The sequence below is a fragment of the Terrapene carolina genome, unplaced genomic scaffold (assembly GCF_002925995.2).
Source record: "Terrapene carolina triunguis isolate 2854851 unplaced genomic scaffold, T_m_triunguis-2.0 Scaffold96, whole genome shotgun sequence".
Taxonomy (NCBI): domain Eukaryota; kingdom Metazoa; phylum Chordata; order Testudines; family Emydidae; genus Terrapene; species Terrapene triunguis.
In genome coordinates this window covers 69,557,453-69,582,093 of record NW_020664447.1, presented here as the reverse complement: position 1 = coordinate 69,582,093, position 24,641 = coordinate 69,557,453, and the positions used below count along the sequence as shown (strand labels likewise).

General features: G+C 43.3%; 1 protein-coding gene across 2 annotated transcripts in view; it reads left to right on the top strand.

Annotated features, from left to right (window-relative positions):
• Positions 1 to 24,641, top strand: part of EML5 (EMAP like 5) — a 294,191-nt gene that overhangs the window by 161,843 nt on the left and 107,707 nt on the right. For both annotated transcript variants that reach the window (XM_026651428.1, XM_026651427.1), the window contains exons 17-21: positions 2,332 to 2,432; positions 13,721 to 13,923; positions 17,504 to 17,615; positions 19,336 to 19,463; positions 21,513 to 21,654. In XM_026651428.1, the coding sequence (XP_026507213.1) occupies positions 2,332 to 2,432; positions 13,721 to 13,923; positions 17,504 to 17,615; positions 19,336 to 19,463; positions 21,513 to 21,654 (686 nt within the window). The remainder of the gene's footprint in view (positions 1 to 2,331; positions 2,433 to 13,720; positions 13,924 to 17,503; positions 17,616 to 19,335; positions 19,464 to 21,512; positions 21,655 to 24,641) is intronic.

Genomic DNA, 24,641 nt, shown 5'->3' with positions numbered 1-24,641 from the left:
GAGGGCAGTTCTATATTGGTAGAGAGCTTCCAAGGAGACTTGAGAAGCACCTACAACTCCAGTTCCTACAGTTAAAAAATGGTCTGTGGTGTCATGCAAACAGGACTGAGTGGACACTTTGTCCTCACCAGAAAAGCTACTTGACTTGTCTTTTCACCTGTCTAAGGCTACGTCTTCACTACAGGGGGGGTCGATTTAGGATACGCAAATTCAGCTACGCGAATAGCGTAGCTGAATTCGACGTATCGCAGCCGACTTACCCCGCTGTGAGGACGGCGGCAAAATCGACCTCTGCGGCTTCCCGTCGACGGCTCTTACTCCCACCTTCGCTGGTGGAGTAAGAGCGTCGATTCGGGGATCGATTGTCGCGTCCTGACGGGACGCGATAAATCGATCCCCGAGAGGTCGATTTCTACCCGCCGATTCAGGCGGGTAGTGTAGACCTGCCCTAAGTGAAAGACTAACTACATCCAGATACATTTGGTAGCCATTCTGGCCAATAGTGAACTAATTGAAGGTCAACCGGTGCAATGTCTATGCAGTCCCTTGTCAGGTTCATGCAGGTCTTGAGGCTTTTAAAACCTCCGATTAAAAAGCCTCCTGTGTCATGGGATATTACCATAATATCAAGATGACAAAACTGATGAAAGCTCCTTTTAAGCCACTCAGTCTCTGTGAGTTTAAGTTTCTCACATTGAAAGTAATTTTTACCTGGTAGCAGTGAGTTTTCCTTGCAAAGCCCTTGTAACAGACCCAATGTGTACCATATTTTACCAGGATAAGACAGTGCTGTGGACATATTGAAGGTTGCTCTCTAAGTTGGTGTCTGAATTCCACTTTAATAAGCTGTTTGTCCTGCCAGTGTGTTTTGCATGTCCATTCCGGAATACTCCTCTCCCTACACTTGATGTCTGAAGGTGCTTAGTGTTGTTTTTGGAAAAGACAAAAGCCTTAAGAAAGTCCACACATCTTTTTCATTTGATGCCACTTCACTGGGCAGTACTGTATATTACTAAGAAGACAATATGATTGCATTTTACATTGCTACCACCAGGATTGCTTGATACTAAAGGCGTTGTCAAGGAGCACTCATTTTGAAGCAACACTGTCACCATCTCCTGCTTCAGGTATATTTTCATTAAGAAACCTCAAAGCAGATACATAGTCTACTCCACATAATATATTAAGCATTTATTGCTTGGATTTCACCTCCAGAATGGACTCCTGTTTTAGACTCGTCATGCTCAATAACTTATTTTCAAAGTAGATTACATTTTGTAGGATTTCATCTGTTCACCTCAGCCTTTTCTCAGGTGTTTTTCTCTGGCACCTTTTTTTTACTGATCCCACCCTCCCCCGGCACCCCTTTTTTAATCTTATGTTGATCATTTTGGATTGGCTTTTCTATCTGGGGAGCTTCACCTCAAACTCTGTCATTGGAATTGGCTGCAGTGTTGAAGGACAGCATTTATACATGACAGATTGTGGTGTAATGTGGTTAGTAACGGACTGGCTTGTGGTGCCCTCAGAGTCAAAAAATCTTAAGAAGCTACAAGCTAAAGGAGTTCTCCCATTGTTGCACTAAGGAGCAAATACCCATGAGTGAGACTCCTACAAAATGATATTTTCAGAGAAGCAGAATTACTGGTAAATCATTTTCTCTTACATAGGAAATATAGCTGAAAGTGATAGGATCTTTCAAAACAGTAGCACCTGTAGCTGTGTATTGTATGTCTGTATTTAGGAACAGAAAGAAATACAAAATGTGTCCGCAAACAAAGATGACAGGGTTTTTTTTCAAAAACTGCTGAAGATAGGTATTGTAACATAGATGTGACAAACATTGTCATTCCCATTATTGTTTAAGTCCACTAGAATGATGGAAAAGTTCAGTAAAAAGTGTATGGATGTTGTCATTGATTTTCAGAATGAGAAACTGATGTAGATAAGGTCTGCAATTAACGTAACCTTATAGCCCTTAATTTGCTATCAAGGCTTAATTCCGAAAGAATAAATATCATTGCATTATTTTGGGTCAAGTATATTCTTTTACAAAGAAAATGCTGTCGAGTGGATTGCTGAAGTAGAGCAGTTTCTTCAGATTTCTAATCTGCAAACTGTCAAATTAAGAGTGAGATAAAAATAGCAATGAACTCAATACCTTTAGTTCAATGGCCTGCCTTCCTATTTCTCCTAATAAAAGAATTTTAAGAGCTATAGGAATGTTTTGTGAGATAGACATTAGTAAGCTGGACAATCGGACAGAAAAATATGACTGTATACATTTGTCTGTGTATAAAGGTAGTGAAATATTTTACTTTTTTATTTCAGAGGAAGCAAAGATAAGATTTTTGTTGTTAAAATTAATCCTTATATGCCTGATAAACTGATAACAGCTGGAATTAAACACATGAAATTCTGGCGTAGAGCAGGTAAGGAAAGGCATGTTTTTGTGTGTGTTTTTTAACTGCAGCATTTTCTGTTATATCTAAGATAGTAATTATTATGCATTCTGTATGATTTTTGACACATGTATATATTAATAGGTTCTCTCTAACTCCTATTAATAATAAAAATTAATTTCTGTTATGGTAGTGTCAGAGACCCCAAGAAAGATCATCTGCCCATTGTGCTAGGTGTAGTACAGCATGCAGAGGTTTTTTACCCACAAAAGCTTATGCCCAAATAAATCTGTTAGTCTTTAAGGTGCTACCGGAGTCCTTGTTGTTTTTGTGGATACAGACTAACAGGGCTACCTCCTGGTGCCTGGGAGAGGTTAGTCTAGTTTTTATAAATAATAGTTATGCAATTAATAGTTGTCACAATTTAGGGCAGTTGCACCATATTCCCCCTCCATGGTCCCTTGAGGCACCCCTGAGGCTCCAGGCTCCTCAGCTGTCACATCTCTGGGTGGAGACCCACGTCTCTCTCCCTCCTGACCAGGGGCTTTTCCAGGCTACACAGTTCCCTGCTTACACTGTGATAGTCCCAGCAAGCCAGACTGCCTAACCAGGCCAGTGTCTGCACTTTGCTTTCTCTTTGAAGGCTACGAACAACATAATTGGTAGCAGTTATAAGTTACCACACAGCCCTTTATAAGCAAGCACAGTTATTCTTAAGGTGAAAGTATTACAGAGAAAACATTAAAAACAATAAAAGAACCTGCATGCATGTTAATAAGCTTACCCGAGATCACCCATATGTCTTATGGGGCCCCAGTAGGCCAAAGTCCTTCCAACCCTTTCCCAGGAAGAATTGGAACCCCTTGGACAGAAGGGCCTGTCCATTTGTTGGATCAGAAAGAAAGGCCCTGAGTCAGTTTAAACTCAGGCTATTTATCCCATAGTCTTTTCTTTGCCTGTTGGTCTCTGTGGAATCTAGTTTGAATTACTATATGCGAGCCTCCCCAGGAGGTGGTATCTCTCTGGGGAGATTACAAACTGCCTGATTTGCCTTAACCACCTATTGTTTTAGTTCCTGTAGGAGCTGTGGTAGCCCTTCCCCATGGAATAGAACAGTCCTACGTAAACCATTCATTTAAAACAATGGACCCCAAAGATGCTGCATGGAGTTGCAATGTTTGTCACATCTGCCCATGAAGAAGTTACATAAATTTAACACCATAAGGTGTTTAAAGAGTATTTCAGGAAATACCATATCTTTCACAAAAGTTATATAGCTCAAAATATCTCATGCACAGCTCTAGGATAATGTAATAAATCCCACTCAACATATACAAAAGAGTTTTCAGGTGATACCAAAGAGGATAAGGTAATAATTTCAGACCTTCAATATTTAGTGGGTAAAATACATAGATAGATACATATATAAAATAGAGATATATTGATCTAAATCACAAAGGAATGCAATTTTAATAATCTAAGGTCCGCCTGTAAGAGGCACAAATAAGGTTGCAGACAAGGCTCTTGCAGTGAATATACCTACTAATTATACTTTGTGTAGCTGTCTTTGCTAAACATGACTACAAAAACTCAAGAAGTTAAAGAATAGATGCATGTTTAATCTATTTGAAAACGTTTAATTTAGAGCAATGGAAAAACACCATCTAAATGGTATTCTGAACTCCAGTGTATCAGATCTTGAAAGGCATATGGAGCTAAAAGGGTCTTTGAAAAGATTACCTCCTTTGCTGGAGAAAACTACTGTGTTGACAGGACCTCTGAAAATACACTGGCTTGGGTGAATCCTTCCCATTCATTTTAAAATTAATCCTTAAAAGCTATAGAACATTTAACTGCGAGGAAAACAGTCACCCTAGTCATCTCAGTCATGGACTGCCCAAGAAATTAGCCAGGTTGAATCCAGGCCACAGTAGGCTGCTGTTTAATAAAGTTATTAAAATGCTGGCAGGCTGCTGCTGAGAAGATTAACTCTTCTTTGAATAGTGTCCCTATGGGTTCTCCACTGTAGGTGCAGCAGCACTCCCTGCCTCTGGGATCAGAGCTCTTCATCAGCAGTGCCCGTCAGACTGCACATTCGCACCTCCCCTCTCTTGCGCCGTGAGCGGGACGTATATATATTATTGTGCTGTCTGACTGCCCCCTGCTCCCATCCAGATTCTTCTCTACCGCCTTTGGTTTGGGACAGAATCCGCAGAACAGCCCACTTCTCCTTTTTCCCTCATTAGAGTAGTGCCTTACCTGTCAGTTTTAGTGTAGTTTAGAACTTCTTCTTTCCTCTTATCAAAAAAAAAATTGTTTTTGTTTCACCTTTATATTTACCTCATCAATTAGATTTTCATTTCCCTGCTTCTCACCCTTCCAAACAGGAAGCTTTTTTCCTCACCCTTATGACCAGATCTCCCAGGTTTAAGAGGTGCATCTCTTGCTGTAATGCCCTCCAGTAATGGACGGCCACCAGCAGTGTGTTCACTGTCTGGAAGAGGGACACATCCCACAAAAGTGTTCCTACTGTCACAACTTGACTGCCAGGGCCAGAAAAGACTGGAACATTCGGTTATGACTTCTCCTCATGTAGAAATCACAGCGCCCAGCATCGGACCTGGACTCTCCCCCTATGTGGCTTTCACACTCTGCCAGGTCACCTGCTGATCCTCATTCCCCACGTCTCTCTAAGAGAAAGTTGTCTCTCTCTCGCTCTGACAAGAAAACAGGCTCCCTCCTCACACTCTAAGGCACAGCTTGCCAGAACACCTTCCCCTGTGAGGTCAGTTGTCTCAACATCATCTGACAGGGGACATAGCTCCAGAACCCAACTACCTCTGGTTCCGGCATGAAACTGCAGTCTAGGGACCCTAACCAGGCAGAGCTACAGACCTCAGCACCATCTCTCGGCACTGGAGACCACAACATTCCGACTTCAGGAGCTTGGCACTGACAAAACCACTGGCAATGACGTCCTTTTCAGCACAGCTGAAACCATCGACACAGATCAAGTCCTTGGCCCCGCCAAAACTGCCAGCACTGACCAAGTCCTCAGCACCAACAAAGCCGTCGGCACCAAGCAAGTCCTCGACACTAACCAAGTCTTCAGCTCCACCTGGGCACCCAGTCATCTACCAGTGCTGATGATGCTCCTTCCTCCTCCCCAGGAATTTAGATACAGTAAAGACCAGCTTGTATCTGACATGCCCGAGTCACCTCTGCTTAGACATGACCTCCTCCCACTTCCACCCTCCTCTCTGGACTCATGACCTTCCTCCCTTTTCCCCCTGACAAGGGCACCCTCCTTCCTCAGTGACGAGGAGGAAAAAGAGAAGGAGGAGTGCTCCATCGCACCCTTGTAGTAGTAGAATTTTAAATCACCCTTCAATATAGAGTTAATCAGGCCATCAAACACATAAACAACAAATTCAAAAAACAAAACCCCACAAAAACAGCCCTATAAAAAACAAAAAATCAAATAATATATCTCAAAATAAAATTAAAAATCACTCACTAAAATCAAAATAAATAAGCCCTTACTCCATAGTAAACCGCCTTAGCCCATTACTATACCATATTAAAAAAAAATAAAAAATAAAATAAATACATATTTCACAAATTAAATTATTTACATAAATAATAATGTTTAAATTCTTTGCCAAAAAACCCACCCCAAAACCTAAGCACAAGGTGCTGCTTAACCACCACAATTTTAATCCAGAAAAAATAAAACTCCAGTATAAGATCTGGCTTTACCTACTTCTAAAAACTTTTAGCGCCCAAATAACTAAAGCAATCATAAAAAAAATGCACCCCTCCTTATAAGCCAATATTAAAAAAATAATTCACTCCCTGCCAACCAATCATAAATTCCTACCCATAATCCAATAATCCGCAAAAAATGGTATAATAAAAATACTAGCCAACTCTTAAAACCCTTAAAAAATACCAATATATATGCCTAAAAAAAAAACCCCACCTTAAGGTTCACCTTATAAGCACCACAAAAATACCAAAACACTAAAAAATAAAGGTTAAAATAAAAAGTCCCTATAAAAATACCACCTAAAGATCCAGCTACCCACAATTACCATATCAATAAAATAAGCCTATTAAAACAAAAACCACACTAACAGTTATTGTAAAATACTATCCAGTACCCCGTAATAAATTAAATCTATAGTTCCCAAACACATGCACCAAAACCTAAACCAAAAACTATGCATTCAAAAAAAATACCCCAATTAAAAAAAACAACAATAATAATTCAAAATAATCCAGTAAAAGTCTTATTAAATCCATTATTAATACAAATAAAAATTAGTATGTATTAAACTCAATTAAACATATCTAAATTAAAACCCAAATGTTCACCCTACTCCCTTCCTATTATAACAGCCTAAATAAAAACGTCAGCACTCCAATAACCAAACCAAACAAAATATCATAAACACCATATTAAAAAAAATTCGCTTTAAAGCAAAAATTATAATTACTGTAAACCTAAAGGTAATTAAAAATAAGTTGTTTCTTGTCACAACTGCAAATAATCTCATTCACAAACAAGCAAATAATACTATAAATTTAATACAAATAAATCTAATAAACCTAAAAGCAACATAAAATATGTACTGGTGGCTAAACAACACCTTCTAGCTGCTATATAAACAACAAATAAAAATAAAACATAAAACTGCCTTAGCAATAAAATGTACTAAAAAGCAAATTCTTAGTTTAGCATCACTTAAAAACAAAATGTTTTGGGTAATATCTAAAATGTTCAAATATTAACACATCTTTTAAAGCAACAACAAAAAATCCTTATTCACCTACAAATATAAATAAATGAAATATGTTTCCAGCATAATTAAGCCTAATTTGTTATTAAGTAAAATTATTATTAAAATTACTCACCAACAATCTATTAAAACAAAAATATAAAAAATAAGCCCGCTCCCAAAATTAACCATAAAATCCTTTTGGCTACTGCGGGTTATAGGTCAGTAAGCTTAAAATATATATATTAAATAACCAAAAATGTACAAAATAAAGCCCTCAAAAATGGGTGTGCTTGTCCCTACCTGTCACCACAAAACCATGCAACAGAAACACATCACTAAAAACATATATATAAAATAAACTAAAAAAGTAACTCAGTTTTTACAACAAACACACACACAAAAAGCGTGTCATTCAAATATTACATGCCAATAAAAACCTACTAAAACTTGCTAAATCTAAAAAAACCCTAACAGCCTATCATTAATACAATGTTTTTACAGGCTGGTCCACAACCTCTAAGGGAACATTGTCTATTATGTTTCATCCATTACTAGTTGTGTTAATATTGTCCTGTGTTTGCTTGCTAAAAATGTATTATATGTCACGACCGACAGAACCCGGCTCCCCCCTACCAGTGATCAACCTAGCTGGCCACTAGGTTGATCTGGACTGGTAACTATAACATCGACTGGCAGGACAGTGTGCATCGTGTGTGTATGTGTAACTAAAAAGCATATGCTAACTGCTGTATTCTCAATAAATGGGGCGTATTGCCTTCTCCCCTATAAAAAATCTTGTGAGCTTTGTATAAGCATAACACCCTCTTATTCAAAACAGGCTTCATCTACACATCCTCACTATTTGCAATCCACATCTGGACCACAGTCCTGTTATGGACCACTGTGGAAGCAACTACATGTTCCACTCCCTCCACATTGGTCATATTGGGACCCTTGGGACATGCACAGGGCACAATTTAGGAAGCCTCCCGTGGAGCAAAGCTGGAGACCTATACCTCTCCCTTCTCCATCGGTCTCTCGCACATCAGAGACTGAACCTCCCCCAGTACTGGATGAGGAGGAAGAACAGGAGGAGGAAGCTCCACCAACATTATATTTCTCCTCTTCTTCCCCCAATGAGGCTATCATGCCCCCACCTCCTACTGCTGCTGACAACTTCAGACACATTCACGAATTATTCCACAGGATTGCAGTCTCCCTACAGATTCCTTTGGAGGAAGTGAAAGATCAGCAGCATAAATTGCTCAATGTCCTGCACACATTATCTTCCTCCAAAATTGCCCTACCTATCAACAAGGTTCTTCTCAATCCTGCAAAAGTGCTCTGACAGACCCCAGTGACCATCCCTCCAACCTGAAAATGGGCAGACAAAAATGCTCTTGCAAAAGTTGTGGAATTTCTTTTCTCGCATACCACCCCAAATTCTCTAGTAGTTAATATGGTGCAAGAGAGAGGATGACAAGTATCAATCTTGATCTACCCATCAGGACAGACACTGGAAATGCTTAATTTATTTGGACGCAAGACTTATTCATCTGCCACAATCCAATTTCGAATAGCTAATTACGAGGTTCTTATGGCCAAGTACAACTACCTCAACTACTCCAGAATAGAGGAACACGGCCATAACCTTCCTGAGGCCAAGAAAGAACAATTCCAGGTGCTTATATCTGAGGGACACCTCTTGGCCCATACAGCCCTATAGGCCTCATTAGACTCTGCGGATATCACCGCCCGCTCCATCGCAACTGCATGGTTATGAAGTGGGCGCCATGACTGCACCTCTCAGGCTTTCCTAAGGAGGTACAAACCAGTTAAAGGCTTACCCTTTGAGGGCCCCAAACTATTCATGGTGCATATGGTTGATTCCCTTACCCACCCTTAAAGACTGCCGAGCTACTTGCCGCTTCCTTAGTATTTACACACCAGTGCCAAAGAGACACCTATGAAAGTATCATCTCCCCCTGCGATCCTGACCACCGCAGTACACTCCTCAGCAGCACTATGACACTCAGCGCCAACAATAAAAGCCCCCTACCAAATGTAGACAGGCCACTCCTCAAGGGACTACCTCTCAAGCACCTGCAGCCAAGCAACAGTTTTGAAGGTGTGGTCAAGGCCTCAAGAAGCCTCCCCCCTTTTCCAGTCATATCAACCATCTTCGACATCCCACCAGTTTGGTGACTGATTAGCTCCGTTCTTTCCATCCTGGAGACTAATCACCTCAGACATATGGGTTCTAGAGATCATCAGGGAAGGATACTCCATCCCTTTCCTATCTATCCTGCCCCCCCACCTCTTTCCCCATCCCTCTTCAGGGACCCCTCTCATGAACCCATTTTACGAGAAGAAATAAATCATCTTCTGCACCTGTGAGCCATAGACCTGGTCCCTTCCCAACATAGAGGAATGAGTTTCTATTCCCATTTTTTCTGATCCAGAAGAAATCCGGCAACTGGTGGCTGATCCTGGACCTTCAAAACCTAAACAAGTTTGTCAAACTTCAACACTTCAAGATGGTTACCTTCTCTACCATTATCCCAGCACTGGAACAGGGGACTGGTTCTCGGCCCTTGACCTCCAAGATGCGTATTTCCATTTCACAATACACCCGGCCCACAGATGGTTTCTCTGGTTCACCATGGGAGCCAATCATTATCAGTACAAGGTACTGCTTTTTGGACTGTCAACAGCCCCTTGTGTGTTCTCCAAAGTCTTTTTGGTAGTTGCTGCCTACCTAAGGGTACGTCTATACTTACCCGCAGGTTCGGCGGCAAGCAATCGATCTTCTGGGATCGATTTATCGCGTCTTGTCTAAACGCGATAAATCGATCCCGGAAGTGCTCGCCGTCGACACCGGTAATCCTGCTCCATGAGAGGAGTAGGCGGAGTCAACGGGGGAGCCTGCCTGCCATGTGTGGACCCGCGGTAAGTACCTTTAAGTTCGAACGAAGATACTTCGACTTCAGCTACGTTATTCACTTAGCTGAAGTTGCGTATCTTAGTTCGAACTGGGGGCTTAGTGTGGACCAGCCCTAAGTAAAGAAGGCGTCGTCATCTTTCCATACATAGACGACTGTCTCCTCAAGGTGTCATCCAAAGCTGACACTTTTCGTGCCATCCAGGTCTCAATGGACCTTTTCACGAATTTAGGCCTCCATGTGAACTTGGAGAAGTCTACTTTAATACCAGTACAACACCTGGAGTTCATCGCCGCACAACTAGATGCCATACAAGACAGAGCCTTCCTTCCGCCTCACACATTCTTGACTATAGTGGATCATGTATCCAAGGTGCAAGCCTGTGCCCAGATTTCCAACAGAATGTCTCTCCAGCTAATAGGACACATGACAGCCACCATTCATGGATAAAGCACACATAATTACACATGCGATGTCTTCAGGTATATGTCTGTACAGCATATGTCCCTCACAGATACAAACTGTTATCCATGCCGAGGGTGGTCAAGGACTCACTACTCTGGTAGACACAGCCCAAGAACATCGGTGTCGGGGTTCATTTCCTTCAGCCAGCACCAATCATGATTCTAACAACTGACGCCTCCTTCATCGGTCGGGGAATGCACCTTCACACTCATACAGTGGAGGGAAGATGGTCTTTAACCAAATCTACCCTACACATCAGCCTCCTAGAGCTACAGGCTGATGTTTCCTTCCACTGATTGCATATCGCACCATCAAAGTCATGATAGACAATATCGTCTGCATGTTTTTACATCAACAGACAAGGCAGAGCAAGGTCCCACTCTTTATACTCGGGGGCACTGAAATTATGGAGATGGTGTATCCAACATGACATCAACATCTCAGCCACATACCTCCCTGGACACCAGAACATCACTGTGGACTCACTGAGCAGAAGATTCTTCCATGATCACAACTGGGAACTGGATAAGTAAATCCTTCAGCATATCTTCAAACACTGGGGATTCCCCAATGTAGACCTTTTTGCCACACCACAAAATGTCTGATGCCCTCAATTCTGCTCAAGAGTGGGATTGGGACACAGGTCTTTGGGAGACACATTCCTCATCACATGGGATGCACCACTGCTCTATGTCTTCCCTCCCTTCCCCTTTCTGTTTTGAGTACTCCACAAGATTCAGGGGGATTGAGTCCATGTCATCCTTATCGCGCCAACATGTCCACAACAGATCTGGTATACTTACCTCTTTCGCATGATGGTATGCCAACCCATCTCCTCCATCCAGCTCCAAAACTCATTTCACAGGATGCGGGTCACATCCTCCATCCCAATCCACAGATGCTCCACCTCAAAGCCTGGCTCCTCCGTGGTTCTTGGATTTGGAAATAACCTGTTCAGATGCAGTTAAACAGATACTCTTGAATAGCAGATGCAAAACGACTAGATGCACTTAATGTCACAAATGGACTAGGTTCCAATGCTGGTGCGCCTCCCATCAGGTTGATGCAATAAGCGCTCAACTACCACTTATCCTAGGCTATATTTTACACCTTAAATCAGAGGTGGGCAAACTACGGTGGCCTGCGGGACCGTCCTGCCCGGCCCCCGAGCTCATGCCCCGGGAGACTAGCCCCCGGACCCTCCCCTGCTGTTCCCCCTCCCCCACAGCCTCAGCTCGCTCGCTCTGCCACCGGCGCAATGCTCTGGGCGGCAGGGCTGTGAGCTCCTGGGGCAGCGCAGTTGCAGAGCTGGGCCTGCCCTGGTGCTCTGTGCTGCATGGTGGCAGTGGCAGCGTGGCCCGGCTCCAGCCGGGCAGTGTGGCTGTAACGCCGCCAGCCACCGGTGCGCCAGGCAGCGCAGTAAGCGGGCAGGGAGCAGGGGGTGTTGGATAGAGGGCAGGGGAGTTCGAGGCGGTGGTCAGGGGGCAGGGGTGTGGATAGGGGTCGGGGGGGAACGGGGTTGAATGGGGGCAGGGGTCCCGGGGGGGCAATCAGGAAGGAGGGGGATTGGATGGGGTGGTGGGGGGCAGTCAGGGGCAGGGGTTCCAGGGGCAGTCAGGGGACAGGGAGAAGGGGTGGTTGGATGGGGCAGGGGTCCCGGGAGGGGCCGTCAGGGAACAGGGGGGTTGGATGGGGCAGGAGTCCCGGGGGGGAGGATAAGAGGTGGGGGCCAGGCTACAACCCTCTCCCCTAACCGGCCCTCTATACAATTTACGAAACCCGATGCAGCCCTCAGGTCAAAAACTTTGCCCGCCCCAGCCTTAAATGGTCGGGATTATCCACCAGCTCCATTCGTGTGCATTTGGCAGCCATTGCCACTTTTCACTGCCACAATAGACAGCCATTCTATCTTCACACATCTATTCATAAAATGTTTCCTGAAGGGTCTCCGAAATATTTATCCCCACATACAAGATCCGACCCCAGCCTTGTTCTACACTCTCTTACTAGACCTCTGTTTGAACCAGTGGTGACGTGTTCTTACGTTCACTTATCAATGAAAATGGCCTTTCTTGTCTCTATCACCTCTTCCCGATGGGTCGGCAAAATTGGGGCCCTTGTGACATATCCTCCATACACACTTTTTCATAAACTCAAGAATGCACATAGTGGCAGTATCATGTAGAAAGTGTAGAGATAGTCATTGTGAAGGAGACTTATCATTGTGAGTATAAGCACTGAGATATAGGTCAGTCCTACTATATTCTAAGTCAAGATCCACTACTGAAACTAGAGCTGGAACTGACGGACCTGAGACCACATGATACTGAAGTACATGTTTGGGGGGAAATCTTCATCAGTGCCAAATGCTGGCAAACAGATCCAGAGGTTTGTCACTGAAGACATAGCACAGTGCTTTGAAGATATAAAAATCCCTAGATCTTCATCTGTTAGGTGGCACTGTTGCCTCATACTTGGAGTTACTGTGAGAATTTTGTGAAAATTCACATCTCATTTTCACACCTGACAGGTCACAAGATACTGGACATGGGCATCCTGACATACAGAAACTATTTTACATACATTTTAGAGGCTTTTCAAATATATTGGTAATAACATTTCCGTCACTTATAGGCCAGTACAGGATACTGTATCAACACAGATTTTAAAGCCAAAGTTCTAAAATAATTTTCCTCCAAAAATATAGCATGAAAATAAGGTGTTGGTAAGGGTTAAAGTTTTTACATTGGAGTAATATGGTCATCCCACTCATTCCATTAAAATCTTTATATCATACTATCATATGACAGAAAATTAAGATCTGTATTTAGACACTGTCTCTCCGATATATCTGAATGCATGTTTACATGTGTGTGTATATAAATTCAACTCCTGATTCAAGTAGCATGTAAAATGAATTCGTAAAGGTGAAATGCATTCTTTTTTCTTCAAATGTGCCAAAAAGTGGGGGAAGGTGAGAAGTAATGATTTGTGAAGAACCTTCAAAGTTTGCTTATTCCTAGGCTAGAGGAAAACAGATTTATTATTCTGGATAGGTTGCCCTATAAATTCCTTTGAATGTGATAGTTATGCAAGCATTTGATTACTTGTTTTTATTCTAAACCAGGGGGAGGACTGATTGGGAGAAAGGGCTGCATAGGTGCAATGGGAAGAACTGATACAATGATGTGTGCAGTATACGGCTGGACTGAAGAGATGGCATTCTCTGGAACTTCCACTGGGGATGTGTGTATCTGGAGAGATTTGTTTCTCATAAAAACTGTCAAAGCACATGATGGTCCAGTATTTAGCATGCATGCATTAGAAAAAGTAAGTGAACTATTTGGATTTTAAATGAGACATAGTTTGGATTAATAAAAATCTCTTTGTGGCTAGGCCTAACATGAATGCAGTCTATTACCATATAATTGGAGTTCAGGATTCTAGATGGTATTCCCCACTCTCAAGTCAGCGGGAACTGAGAGTGTTGCATTTCCTAGTAGGAGGAAGTGCATTGTATCATTATATTACAGTGACTCCTCTCATTGATTTTAAGAGCTGCATGCCCTCCTGTTTAATGATGCCTTAAGAGTAAAAGTGGAGGGCCTCTTGGGGGGGAGGGGGGGAGGGGATTCTGTTACATTGCATTAAAAGAAACATTACCAGTTATGTTTGTTACTATGTGAAGACTTGAGCAGATTTAGGGTTGCCAACTTTCTAACAGCACAAAACTAAACTCCCTTACCCTGCCCCGCCCCTTCCTTGAGGCCCCACTCCTGCCCTGCCCCTTCTCTGAGGCCCCGCCCCCACTCAATCCAGACCCCTCCCTCCATCGCTCGCTCTCCCCCACCCTCACTCACTTTCACTGGGCTGGGGCAGGAAGTTGGGGTGTGGGAGCGGGTGAGGCCTCCAGCTGGGGGTGTGGGCTCCAGAGTGGGGCCAGAAATGAAGGTTTCAGGTTGTGGGAGGGGGCTCCGGCCTGGGCCAGGGAATTGGGGTGGGGGGGGAAGGCTCTGGGGTGGGGATGGGGATGAGAGGTTTGGGGTGTAGAAGGGGGCTCTGGGCTGGGGCCAAGGGGTTTGGAGTGTGGGAGCAGACTCAGGGCTGGGGCAGGGGGTTGGGGTACGGGAGGGGGTGCAGGCTTCAGCTGGGGGTGTGGGCTCTGGGGTAGGGATGAGGGATTTGGGGTGCAAGAGGGGGCTCAGGGCTGGGGGAGGGGGTTCTGACCTGGGGTAGGGGGTTGGGGTGCGGGTGGGGGGGTGTAAGATCTGGGAGAGAGTTAGGGCATGGGAGGGGGTTCTAACCTGGGGCAGGGGGTGGGGGTCCGGGGTCTGGGATGCAGCTAAGGTGCGGGAAGGAGTTCCGACCTGGGGCAGGGGGTTGGGGTGCACGAGGGAGTTCGGGGTGCAGGCTCCGGCCGGGCAGTGCTTACCTCAGGCAGCTCCTGGTCGGCGGCGCAGCGGGGCTAAGGCAGGCTCACTGCCTGCCTTCCCTGGCTCCACGCTACATCCCAAAGCAGCCAGCATGTCCCTGCGGCCCTTAGCACTGCCCCCGTAGCTCCCATTGGCTCTGTTCCTGGCAGGGGCAGCACTGGGGGCAGGGGCAGCACACGGAGCTTCCCTAATCGTCCCTGTGCCTAGAGGCTGCTGGGACATGCAAGCTGCTTCCGGGGAGCTGTGCAGAGCCAGGGCAGGCAGGGAGCCTGCCTTAGCCCTGCTGTGCCGCCGACCAGACTTTTTTAACGGCCCGATCAGCAGTGCTGATTGGAGGCACCAGGGTCCCTTTTCAACCAGGCATTCCAGCTGACAACCAGATGCCTGGCAACCCTAAGCAGATCTAAGGCTTGCTTCGTGTACATGGTCATACCTAAAAACTTTCTACCATTTATAGCAATTTTCACCATTTTATGCCTAGGAAATTTCTTCCAAACTGGTAGAAAATCCGTAAATGAAAATCTTTTTAACTACATCCATTGTATATAATCCTGTATCCTTATGTATACAATCTAGTAACTATTATACGGGCTTTGTTGGATTACAAATTGAAAACTGTTACAGTGCCAACCAACAGTAAGGCAGGGATCGGCAACCTTTGGAACGCGGGCCGTCAGGGAAATTCGCTGGCTGGCCGGGATGGTTTGTTTACCTGCAGTGTCCGCAGGTTCGGCAGATTGCAGCTCCCACTGGCTGCGGTTCACCATTCCAGCCCAATGCGGGCTGCAGGAAGCAGTGGCCAGCACATCCCTCGGCCCATGCCGCTTCCCGCAGCCCCATTGGCCTGGAACGGCAAACCACAGCCAGTGGGAGCTGCGATCTGCTGAACCTGTGGATGCTGCAGGTAAACAAACCATCCCGGCCCCCCAGCGGATTTCCCTGACAGCCCGCGGCCAAAGGTTGCCGATCACTGCAGTAAGGCCTTGTTTACACTATACCACTTTAACTCTTCTTGCATAGTTAAAGCAACACAAGCCCTCTAGTTTGGTATACTTCTGTGAATATAAAGATATATTGGTATGGGTATTCCAATACGGGAAAGGGAATAAGCTACATCAGTATAAGGCACCTTTATATCAGTTCAGCTGAATCCCCATAGGGAGGACTATTTCAGTTAAAAAAAAAAAAAAAACCCACCGCTGACCAAAATAGTAACATTGGTACAAAACTTGTATGTAAACTAGGCTTTAGTCATCTGGAATAGATATAAGTTTAAACCAGAGTATGTCCTTTTCAGCCGAAGGAGCTACAGTGTTCATTTTTTGTCACAGTTATAATTAATTTAGATATAGGAATGGTGAATGTTTAAGATAAAACTGTGTTTTTCCTAATTTATAACATCAAACGATTCCAGCTTTATTGCCAGTGTATCTATTGTCAATATTTTCCCCCAATGAAACAATTTCAGTCTACTGACATAGGCAGAAGAATAGAAATAGAGTATTCCTGTTAGAGAAAAGTGTCCCAAACCACAAAATTAAAATACAGATGTAACCTTTCCCCACATTCACAAATATGCTAGTCCACGCCCATTGTAAAAGTGGTCTGGGAGGTCCAGATCTAGGGGTAAAATTAAGAAAGTTAGCCTAAATTTTCCCTATCAGGAAAACATCCCGACAGTGAAATGTATTAGGCCACTGAATAGTCGTCCTTGAGAGTGACAGAGGTGCAGGACTTTAAAAAGCAGACTGGACAAAGCACTAAAAATGCACTGTAGAGACTTGTAGTGCATTGGCAGGACCAGAAGATCTAATAGATCTTTTCTATCTCTAACTTGTGTGATTCTATGATTTTACAGCTACATTATTATTAAGACTACGTTTAAATGTCACGGAGGTCATGGAAGTCACGGAATCCAGATTCTGAGACTTCCAGAGACCTCCATAACATTCTCTGCTTCAGCCCCAGGGGCTGCAGGACTGGAGCTGGCAGCCAGCAGGGTCCTGGCAGGGTTCCAGCAACAGGCCACAGATCCTGAGGGAGCCCTCGTCAGGGTTCCAGCGATGGGTGACAGCCTCGTGGAGGGCGTGGGGAGGGGGAAAGAGGGACGCCTTGGGCGAGCGGCTGGGGATGTCCCATTTTCTCTTTGGGAAATATGGTCACCCTGCAGCTGCCAGAGGCAGAGGGGGAACTGCACAGCTCCCAGCCACCACGGTGGTGGGGGAAACCATGGAGCCGCAGCAGCAAAAGTCACAGACAGGTCATGGGTTCCGTGAATTTTTGTTTATTGCCCGTGACCTTTCCATGACTTTTACTAAAAATAAAAATGACAAAATGTTAGCTTTAATTATTATGTACTAAATGTCAGTGTTGGCATGAGTCATTGTACAAGTAAGGATAATCTTTTTTTTAAAAAAATACTAAATTATCTACTGATGACAACCTATGAATTAATCCTATTCTACTTTTTTGGGCAGGGATTTGTAACTGGTGGAAAGGATGGGGTAGTGGCTCTCTGGGATGACACCTTTGAACGCTGTCTCAAAACCTATGCCATCAAACGAGCTGCTTTGGCCCCTGGCTCTAAAGGTGAGTGTATAGTACATCAAACCTTTCTGTTTTATTCTGCCTTTAAACACTGTCTTTAGTAAGCTTTTTCTTCTAAGTTTCCTCCCTCCACAATAAAAGGAAATCAAGTTTTGCTGTAGTAAAAATTGAAAAAGGAAAAAAATAAAGTTGTATTTGAAAACTGTTCTATTTAAAGTGTTTCTACTCTGAAAAAATTACTAAGTAAAAATAGCAACTTCTAACCTAACCCATATGCTTCTTTTGTGTATTCTGTCATATCTGTGTTCTTTAATGACAACAATAATGCTTTTCATGCCTATTAGTACTAGGACCAAGCCAGCCAGGAGACAGTGAATGTGGGGATTCAGTTGTGTAACAAAAACTGAAATTTTTACTAAGTCTCAGTCAGTTTCACCTGTTCACATCCAGGGAGGCAAATTTGTTCTATAGAACCTTTATCGCTGACGATTATATATATCAGAAGGAAAGAACCAAGCTTAACATTGATCAGAAGTTGAGTTTGCAAGACTAACCATGAAGGAAAAAATAGTTTTATTTGTGAATTGAGCATATTTGTAAATCTTTGAGGATAAACACTCACTCCAATTAGGGCATTTTGAATATGGGCCACAAAAATCAATGACAAAACTACATTTGTCCTGACAGATATTAAATCCTTAGCCTAATACCAACCCATGGTCTGAAGAGAGAATCTGTGCATGGCTTACAAAAATATAGTAACAGTTACACTGAATTACAGTTATAAGTTGCAGAAAGTTCATTTCCATAAACTCTTCACAGTGTCTTCTATTTTGCTGAATCAGCAGGTTGATTTGGAACTAATTGTCATTCCTTCCACAAACCTCAATGGACCACTATGCTACAGAAGTGAGGGTAGTTTAAAAAAATTAGAGAGATTACGCTCTGAAAAATTATTCTAAAAAAATGGCACCATGGGGTTCCATATTTAATCTTCCTATTTGTTCTGCCTTGGAATAAAGGAATGGAGGGGAGAATATATTTTTTATTAAAGGTTTAATACTCTGTCTGGCTTGTTTTCATGTGAGCATGTATGAGTACTGAAATGTTTTCAGGCCTGTTGTTCCTTCAAATTTCTCCCATTTGCTGGCTGATGTTGGTCCTGATATACAGCTTCCCAATCTGATATTCTGGAGATTTCTCTGTCTGTCTTCCCTAAAAAAAACTAAGAATCTTTTGTTCTTAGCTTACATCATTAGACTGTCAAAAGGGTGGCTCTCCAGTTGCTTATTAAACTTCTATTACAGTTAAAATAGTAGTTTAACACATTTTACTGATGTACTCCACCCTAACTTTAAGATAGATAGCATCATAGCTGTATGCACATTTCTCTCACTGAGGTTTGTAGCATGCTTATTAGATAGCTATGTTAATGCTCTTCACCTTGTTTGAACCTCAAGGAGAGGCTACTGAACATGAGGATCATTGACAGTTGCCTTATATGGCAGGATTATTAGGGAAGGTGGGGTAACAAAAACTGGAAGGCTGGCACAGAATAAATTATATGGTTTCTGTAACAATGATACAGAGCACGTTTTAAAAGTTAGCTAATATGTGCTAAAGCTCCACAACTGGAACCAAGTTTTGTATGCAGGAAAATGCTAGGACTTCTTTTCTGTTGAATTTGATCTGGTAAAATATGGGTGTAATGTATATACTTCTGAAATAAAACTCTCACACCTTTAAAAATTTAATGTTTTAGGTCTCCTCTTAGAAGACAACCCTTCTATACGTGCCATATCGTTAGGACATGGTCATATTTTAGTGGGCACAAAGAATGGGGAAATACTGGAGGTGGATAAAAGTGGACCAATAACTCTTCTGGTTCAGGTACGTTTAAAATATTACTGTCAGGGTGTTCAACATCTGAGCCTGTGGCGAGAGTCTGTAGCTATGTCACCCAGCAGCGAGACTCTGCAGCCAGTGATAGTAGAGTAGGGAGGGCTCAGGTTCCCCTAGGTTCCAACCCAGAGCCTGTGACAGGTTGGTTAGATATGCAGCCTGGGGGGGCAGATGCCACCAAGCCTGTTCACTGGGTTACTTCCTACTGCATTCTCAGCCCCCTCCAAAATCACAAAAGGTGTCATCTTATGAACTCACAGGTTGGGGGGTTCTCATCAGAGTCTTTGTCGTTCGGTTCCGGCCCTCTGTTCCTGGTCTCCACAGGGGCCTTCAGTGGCTCTGCTGCTGGGTCTGGTCCAGGCAATGCGGAGCTCCTGCGGCCTCTCTCCAGGAGTTACCAGCATAAGACTGCTCCTTTGCTCAGTCCGCACTGACTGAGCTGAGTTGCTTCCTTTGGAGCTCTGCCTCCGCTGTGAGCATGCCCAGCAGCTGCAGCTGAGTTGGGCCTTCAGGACCCAGAGCTGCTCGATAACCCTTGGTTTTCTGGTGTGGGGTCAAGATACCTCATCATAATTACCCATATATTCTTCCCCCCCCCACTTCCTTCCTAGAATCCAGTGGGCTTTGCAAGTTTCTATCATAAGTATATTATTATACTTCAAACAGAAGTAACATAAAATAATGAACATTCTATTAATGAAGTCTGAAAACTATTTTAAATTCAGAGATTTTAAGGCCAGAAAAGACCATTATGATAATCTAGTTTGACCTTTTGCAAAACACAGGCCCTAGAATTTCACCCAGTAATTCCTGCATCATCTCCATAATTTCTGGTTGAACTAGAGCAGTGGTTTTCAACCTGTGGTCTGTGGACCCTTGGGGGTCTGCATACTATGTCTAAGATTTCCAAAGGGGTCCGCACCTCCATTTGAAATTTTTTAGAGGTCCGCAAATGAAAAAAGGTTGAAAACCACTGAACTAGAACATATATTTTAGAAAGACATCTACTCTTGATTTAAAGACTTCAAGTGATGGCAAATCCACTACATCCCTTTGGTAAGTTGTTCCAATGGTTAATTACCTCACTGTTTAAAACATAGTGCCTTATTTCCAGTTTGAATTGGTGTAGCTTCAGCTCCCAGCCATTGGATCTTGTTATGGCTTTGCTAGATTGAAGAGCCCAGTACAATCAGATATCTTCTCCCTATGTAGGTACCTATAAACCATGATAAGTCATTTGTTAGCCTTCTCTTTCATATCCTAAACAGGCTGAGCTTCCTAAGTCTCTGATTGTAACATGAGTTTTCCAGATCTTGAATCATTCTTGTGGCTTTGTTCTTTTCTGTTCATATATACGTAAGATGCATATTTAATCCATGTGTATGAAGAGCTATTACAGTGCAACAATGCATGAACAACAGATTTTTAACACACACACACACACACACACACACACACACACACACGATCCTGAATCAAAAGCAATACCTGTCTATATATCTCTTTTGAGTCAGGCTCTGCTATGCTAATATTTTGTTTACAGTATATTTTTATCTTAAGCACAAACTTAAAATAATGCATGTTTATTTTGAAGGATTATAAAAGGAAGTTTATAAATACTTTTTACAAATCGGGCTTTTCCTTAGTAATAGAATGCACATTTATGGCCAGACTGAATTCCTAACTCAAATTGGGTCATAATTATTCACATGAATAGTACAGTGACAATTTGGCCCTTCATTGTTAGGTTAACAAAAAGATTCTAAAATTAGATAATTTAGTGAATCAGATCATTAGGTCAGTTTTCTGAAATATAATTTACTTTAATTTTATATTAAAAATAAAAAACTTCTAAGTAAAATGTAAGATATTCTGTGCTGATTACTGAACCAAGAGTGTTTTCATTAGGAAGTTTTCTTTATCATCCAACAAAGATTTCCACATTCTCAGTATAGCTTTGTAGCTTCCTTGTATATTTTTTCAGTTTTGGAAATAAAATTAGCTGATTTTTTTTTTTTTTTTTTTTTTTTTTTACAGGGTCACATGGAAGGGGAAGTTTGGGGTCTAGCCACCCATCCTCATTTACCTATTTGTGCCACTGTAAGTGATGACAAAACCTTAAGAATATGGGATCTATCTCCTAGCCATTGTATGTTAGCTGTTCGCAAATTGAAAAAGGGTAAGATGCTAGTATGAAAAGAGATTGTAATTGAATTAAGTTAACACACATTAGCATACTAAATCTTGCAAAGACAAAATGTGAAAATATAAAGTTTTCTCTAGTTCAAACAATTTCTGTTTGAAGACATTACTGACTCAACAGATAAAAGCTGCAAGAAATATTTAAATGTCATAGTGTTTCATAAGACTTAATTAAAAGCCAGAAAATTTAAAATAAAGGATGAAGCTCCAGCATTAAACCCACCACCTTTTATCTACTATTGGCATTTTTAAACAATGGTTGATTTTATGTATCGTATATATACTATGAAATTTTAGCTCATGGGTATTTTCAGATGAAATCACAGCATTGATGCTGAAGGTCCTTTTTTGTTGTTATTTGACATGATGTTATATAATTTTGTGAGGATTTTTTGTTTTGGGATTAGAACTGGGGAGATGATCTGCCAGGAAGTATATGAAAGCTGACAGAAAATATCATGCTAGCTCTCTGAAAGGTGGTTATTACTATCATCAATTAATTATTATTATTATTATTATTATTAAGAAGAAGAAAATTCCTAATTAATTATATTGTGGAAATACCCAAACACCCTAATCTGGAGAGGGGCTCCAATGTCCTAGACACTGTGGAAGACATAATATTTGCCCAGAAGAGTTTATAATCTAATTTAACACAAGATGCAATAAGTGAGGGTAATAAACAATAGGAGGGAAGTACAGGGAGAATATGGTTAACAACATAAAGGAGGATCGGTATAGTAGCTTTACAGACTAGTTCAGGGACGTTGTTGCATATATAAGGGATGGTGTGGTAGAAGGAATGAAGACTCTTGTGGCAAAACCAGACAAGCAGCTGGAGCAAGGAAGGGGAGGATGATACAAGAACAGACAAGTAGGGACAGGCAGCGCTGTAGGATTTTAAAGGTGGGAGCAAGAAGTTTGAATTTGATACAGCAGAAGAGAGGAGTGATGTGGGAAGAATAGGCAAGACTGATAATCTTAGCAACTATTTATTGAATAGATGGTGTGTGGGTTTCAACAAGGCCAGTGAGGAAGAAGTTGTCATAGTCAAAACCCGTAGGGATGAGGGCCTAGTTGAGTTGTGTGTGTGTGAACAGAGAAAAAAGTCTTGATTATAGGTGGAGATGGTTGTGAATCCTTTAGTTAAGGTTGCCATTATAAGACTGTTTTCAATTGCGTATAACTTTCCCAAAGTTTAACTGTTAGACTGACATTTTCCATGCCAGGTGTATGCCTCAGGCTGAATTTGTTTTGTAAAGATTCATCAAAAATTATTCTTGTGTTTCCTAGAACATGGTAGAGAAATACATTGTTTTACTCATGTTAAAAAACTTAGTGTTTCCTTGAGAAGCTGCAGCACCTCTGTGCTTTAGAATAGGCACATGAAATTTAGCAGGAGTGTTGCCTTTGTGTCAGGATGTGTCCTTCCTGTAAAAATCCATCGACACTTGGCAGAGTAACAAACTTCTGAAAATTACAGTTTGCGCATGCTGAGTAGATATTGGTTAATGTTTAGCAACTAAATTCCCTGAAGATTATGCCTGTACTGGGTGCACTCCATTTCAGGGCTGCAGGAGCTGAGTAGATGTGCCCTTGCAAGTACTCCTCCCAGCCAGTAGGGACCACTGTAGTGCCAGGCATCAGAAGTGAGATCATGCCCCTAGTATGACAAAGGAGAAGGAATCAGCTGGGAATGCAAAGGGGTGAGGGATGGAGTGGGAGAGGCAGGCTGTGGCCTGTGGAAATGGGAAGAGGGGCAGAGATAGGCTGCGAGAGTGAGAAGTAGGGTGGGAAGGCAGAGTCAGGCTGCAGAGGAGAGGAGGAGGGTCTGTGGGGACAGAGACTGGCTGTAGGAGGGAGGAATAGGAACTAGGTAGAGAGAGATATGCTGCTGGTGGGGGAATAGGTACAGAGTGGGGACAAGAAGCAGGCTACTGGAAGTTAATACTATAGGATTATACTATAGTTAATACTATAGGACCGTGGGCCTCAGGGACATGCTGGCTTAAGGTGACCAGATCACACAGGTGAAATATCGGGACGTGGGGGGGGGGGGGGGGGGGGGGAAGAGAAAAAAAAAAAAATAAACGGCCGCCGGAGCTCCACGCCCTGCCCCACCCCCCGCACCAGCATGCCTCCACTCTGTCTCCACTTCCCCCCTCCCTCCAGCGCTTGCGCCGCCATACAGCTGATCAGCACAAGCCTGGGAGGAGGAATGTGGCGTGCTTGGGGAAGAGGCAGGGCCAGGGTGGGGATTTGGGGAAGGATCCAATGGGGCAGTGAGGGGGCAGGGCTGGGGGGCATGGGGCCAGGGCGGGGATTTGGGGAGGGATCCAATGGGGGAAGGAGGGGGTGGAGTCGGGGCGGGGGGGGGGAGGGAGGGGGGCGAGGCCCCTCTGGGCTCCGCTCCGCCTGTGAGCGGAGGCAAAATATCGGGACAAGTCGCGTCCCGACCGAAGGTACGTCGGGACGCGGGACAAATAAGCAAATATCGGGACAGTCCCATTAAAATCAGGACGTCTGGTCACCCTATGCTGGCTGCCGCTTCCCGCAGCTTCCATTGGCGAACTGTGGTCACTGGGAGCTGCGGGGGGCCGTGCCTGCGGATGGTGAACAAACAAAATGTCTCATGGCCTGCCTGTGGATTACCCTGATGGGCCCCATGCTGAAGGTTGCTGACCCCTGGTTTAGTGTATATGGTCTTTTGCAAGTTGTGGCAGTGTATATAGCTAATATATATAGTTCTTATAATCAAAGGACTTTTCACCCCAGGTGCCGGGCATGCTCTGGTCCCCAGGCTTCATGCCTTGTGCCAAACCTGTGCCAGTGAGTGACCCACATTCGAGTTGTTTAAAGAGTTTTGGGGAAACTCACGTTAAGGACAAATGCAAAATCTGTCAAGACTTCAGACCCTGCACCAAGAAGGACTGGGACATCAGACTGAAGGCTATCCTCATGAAA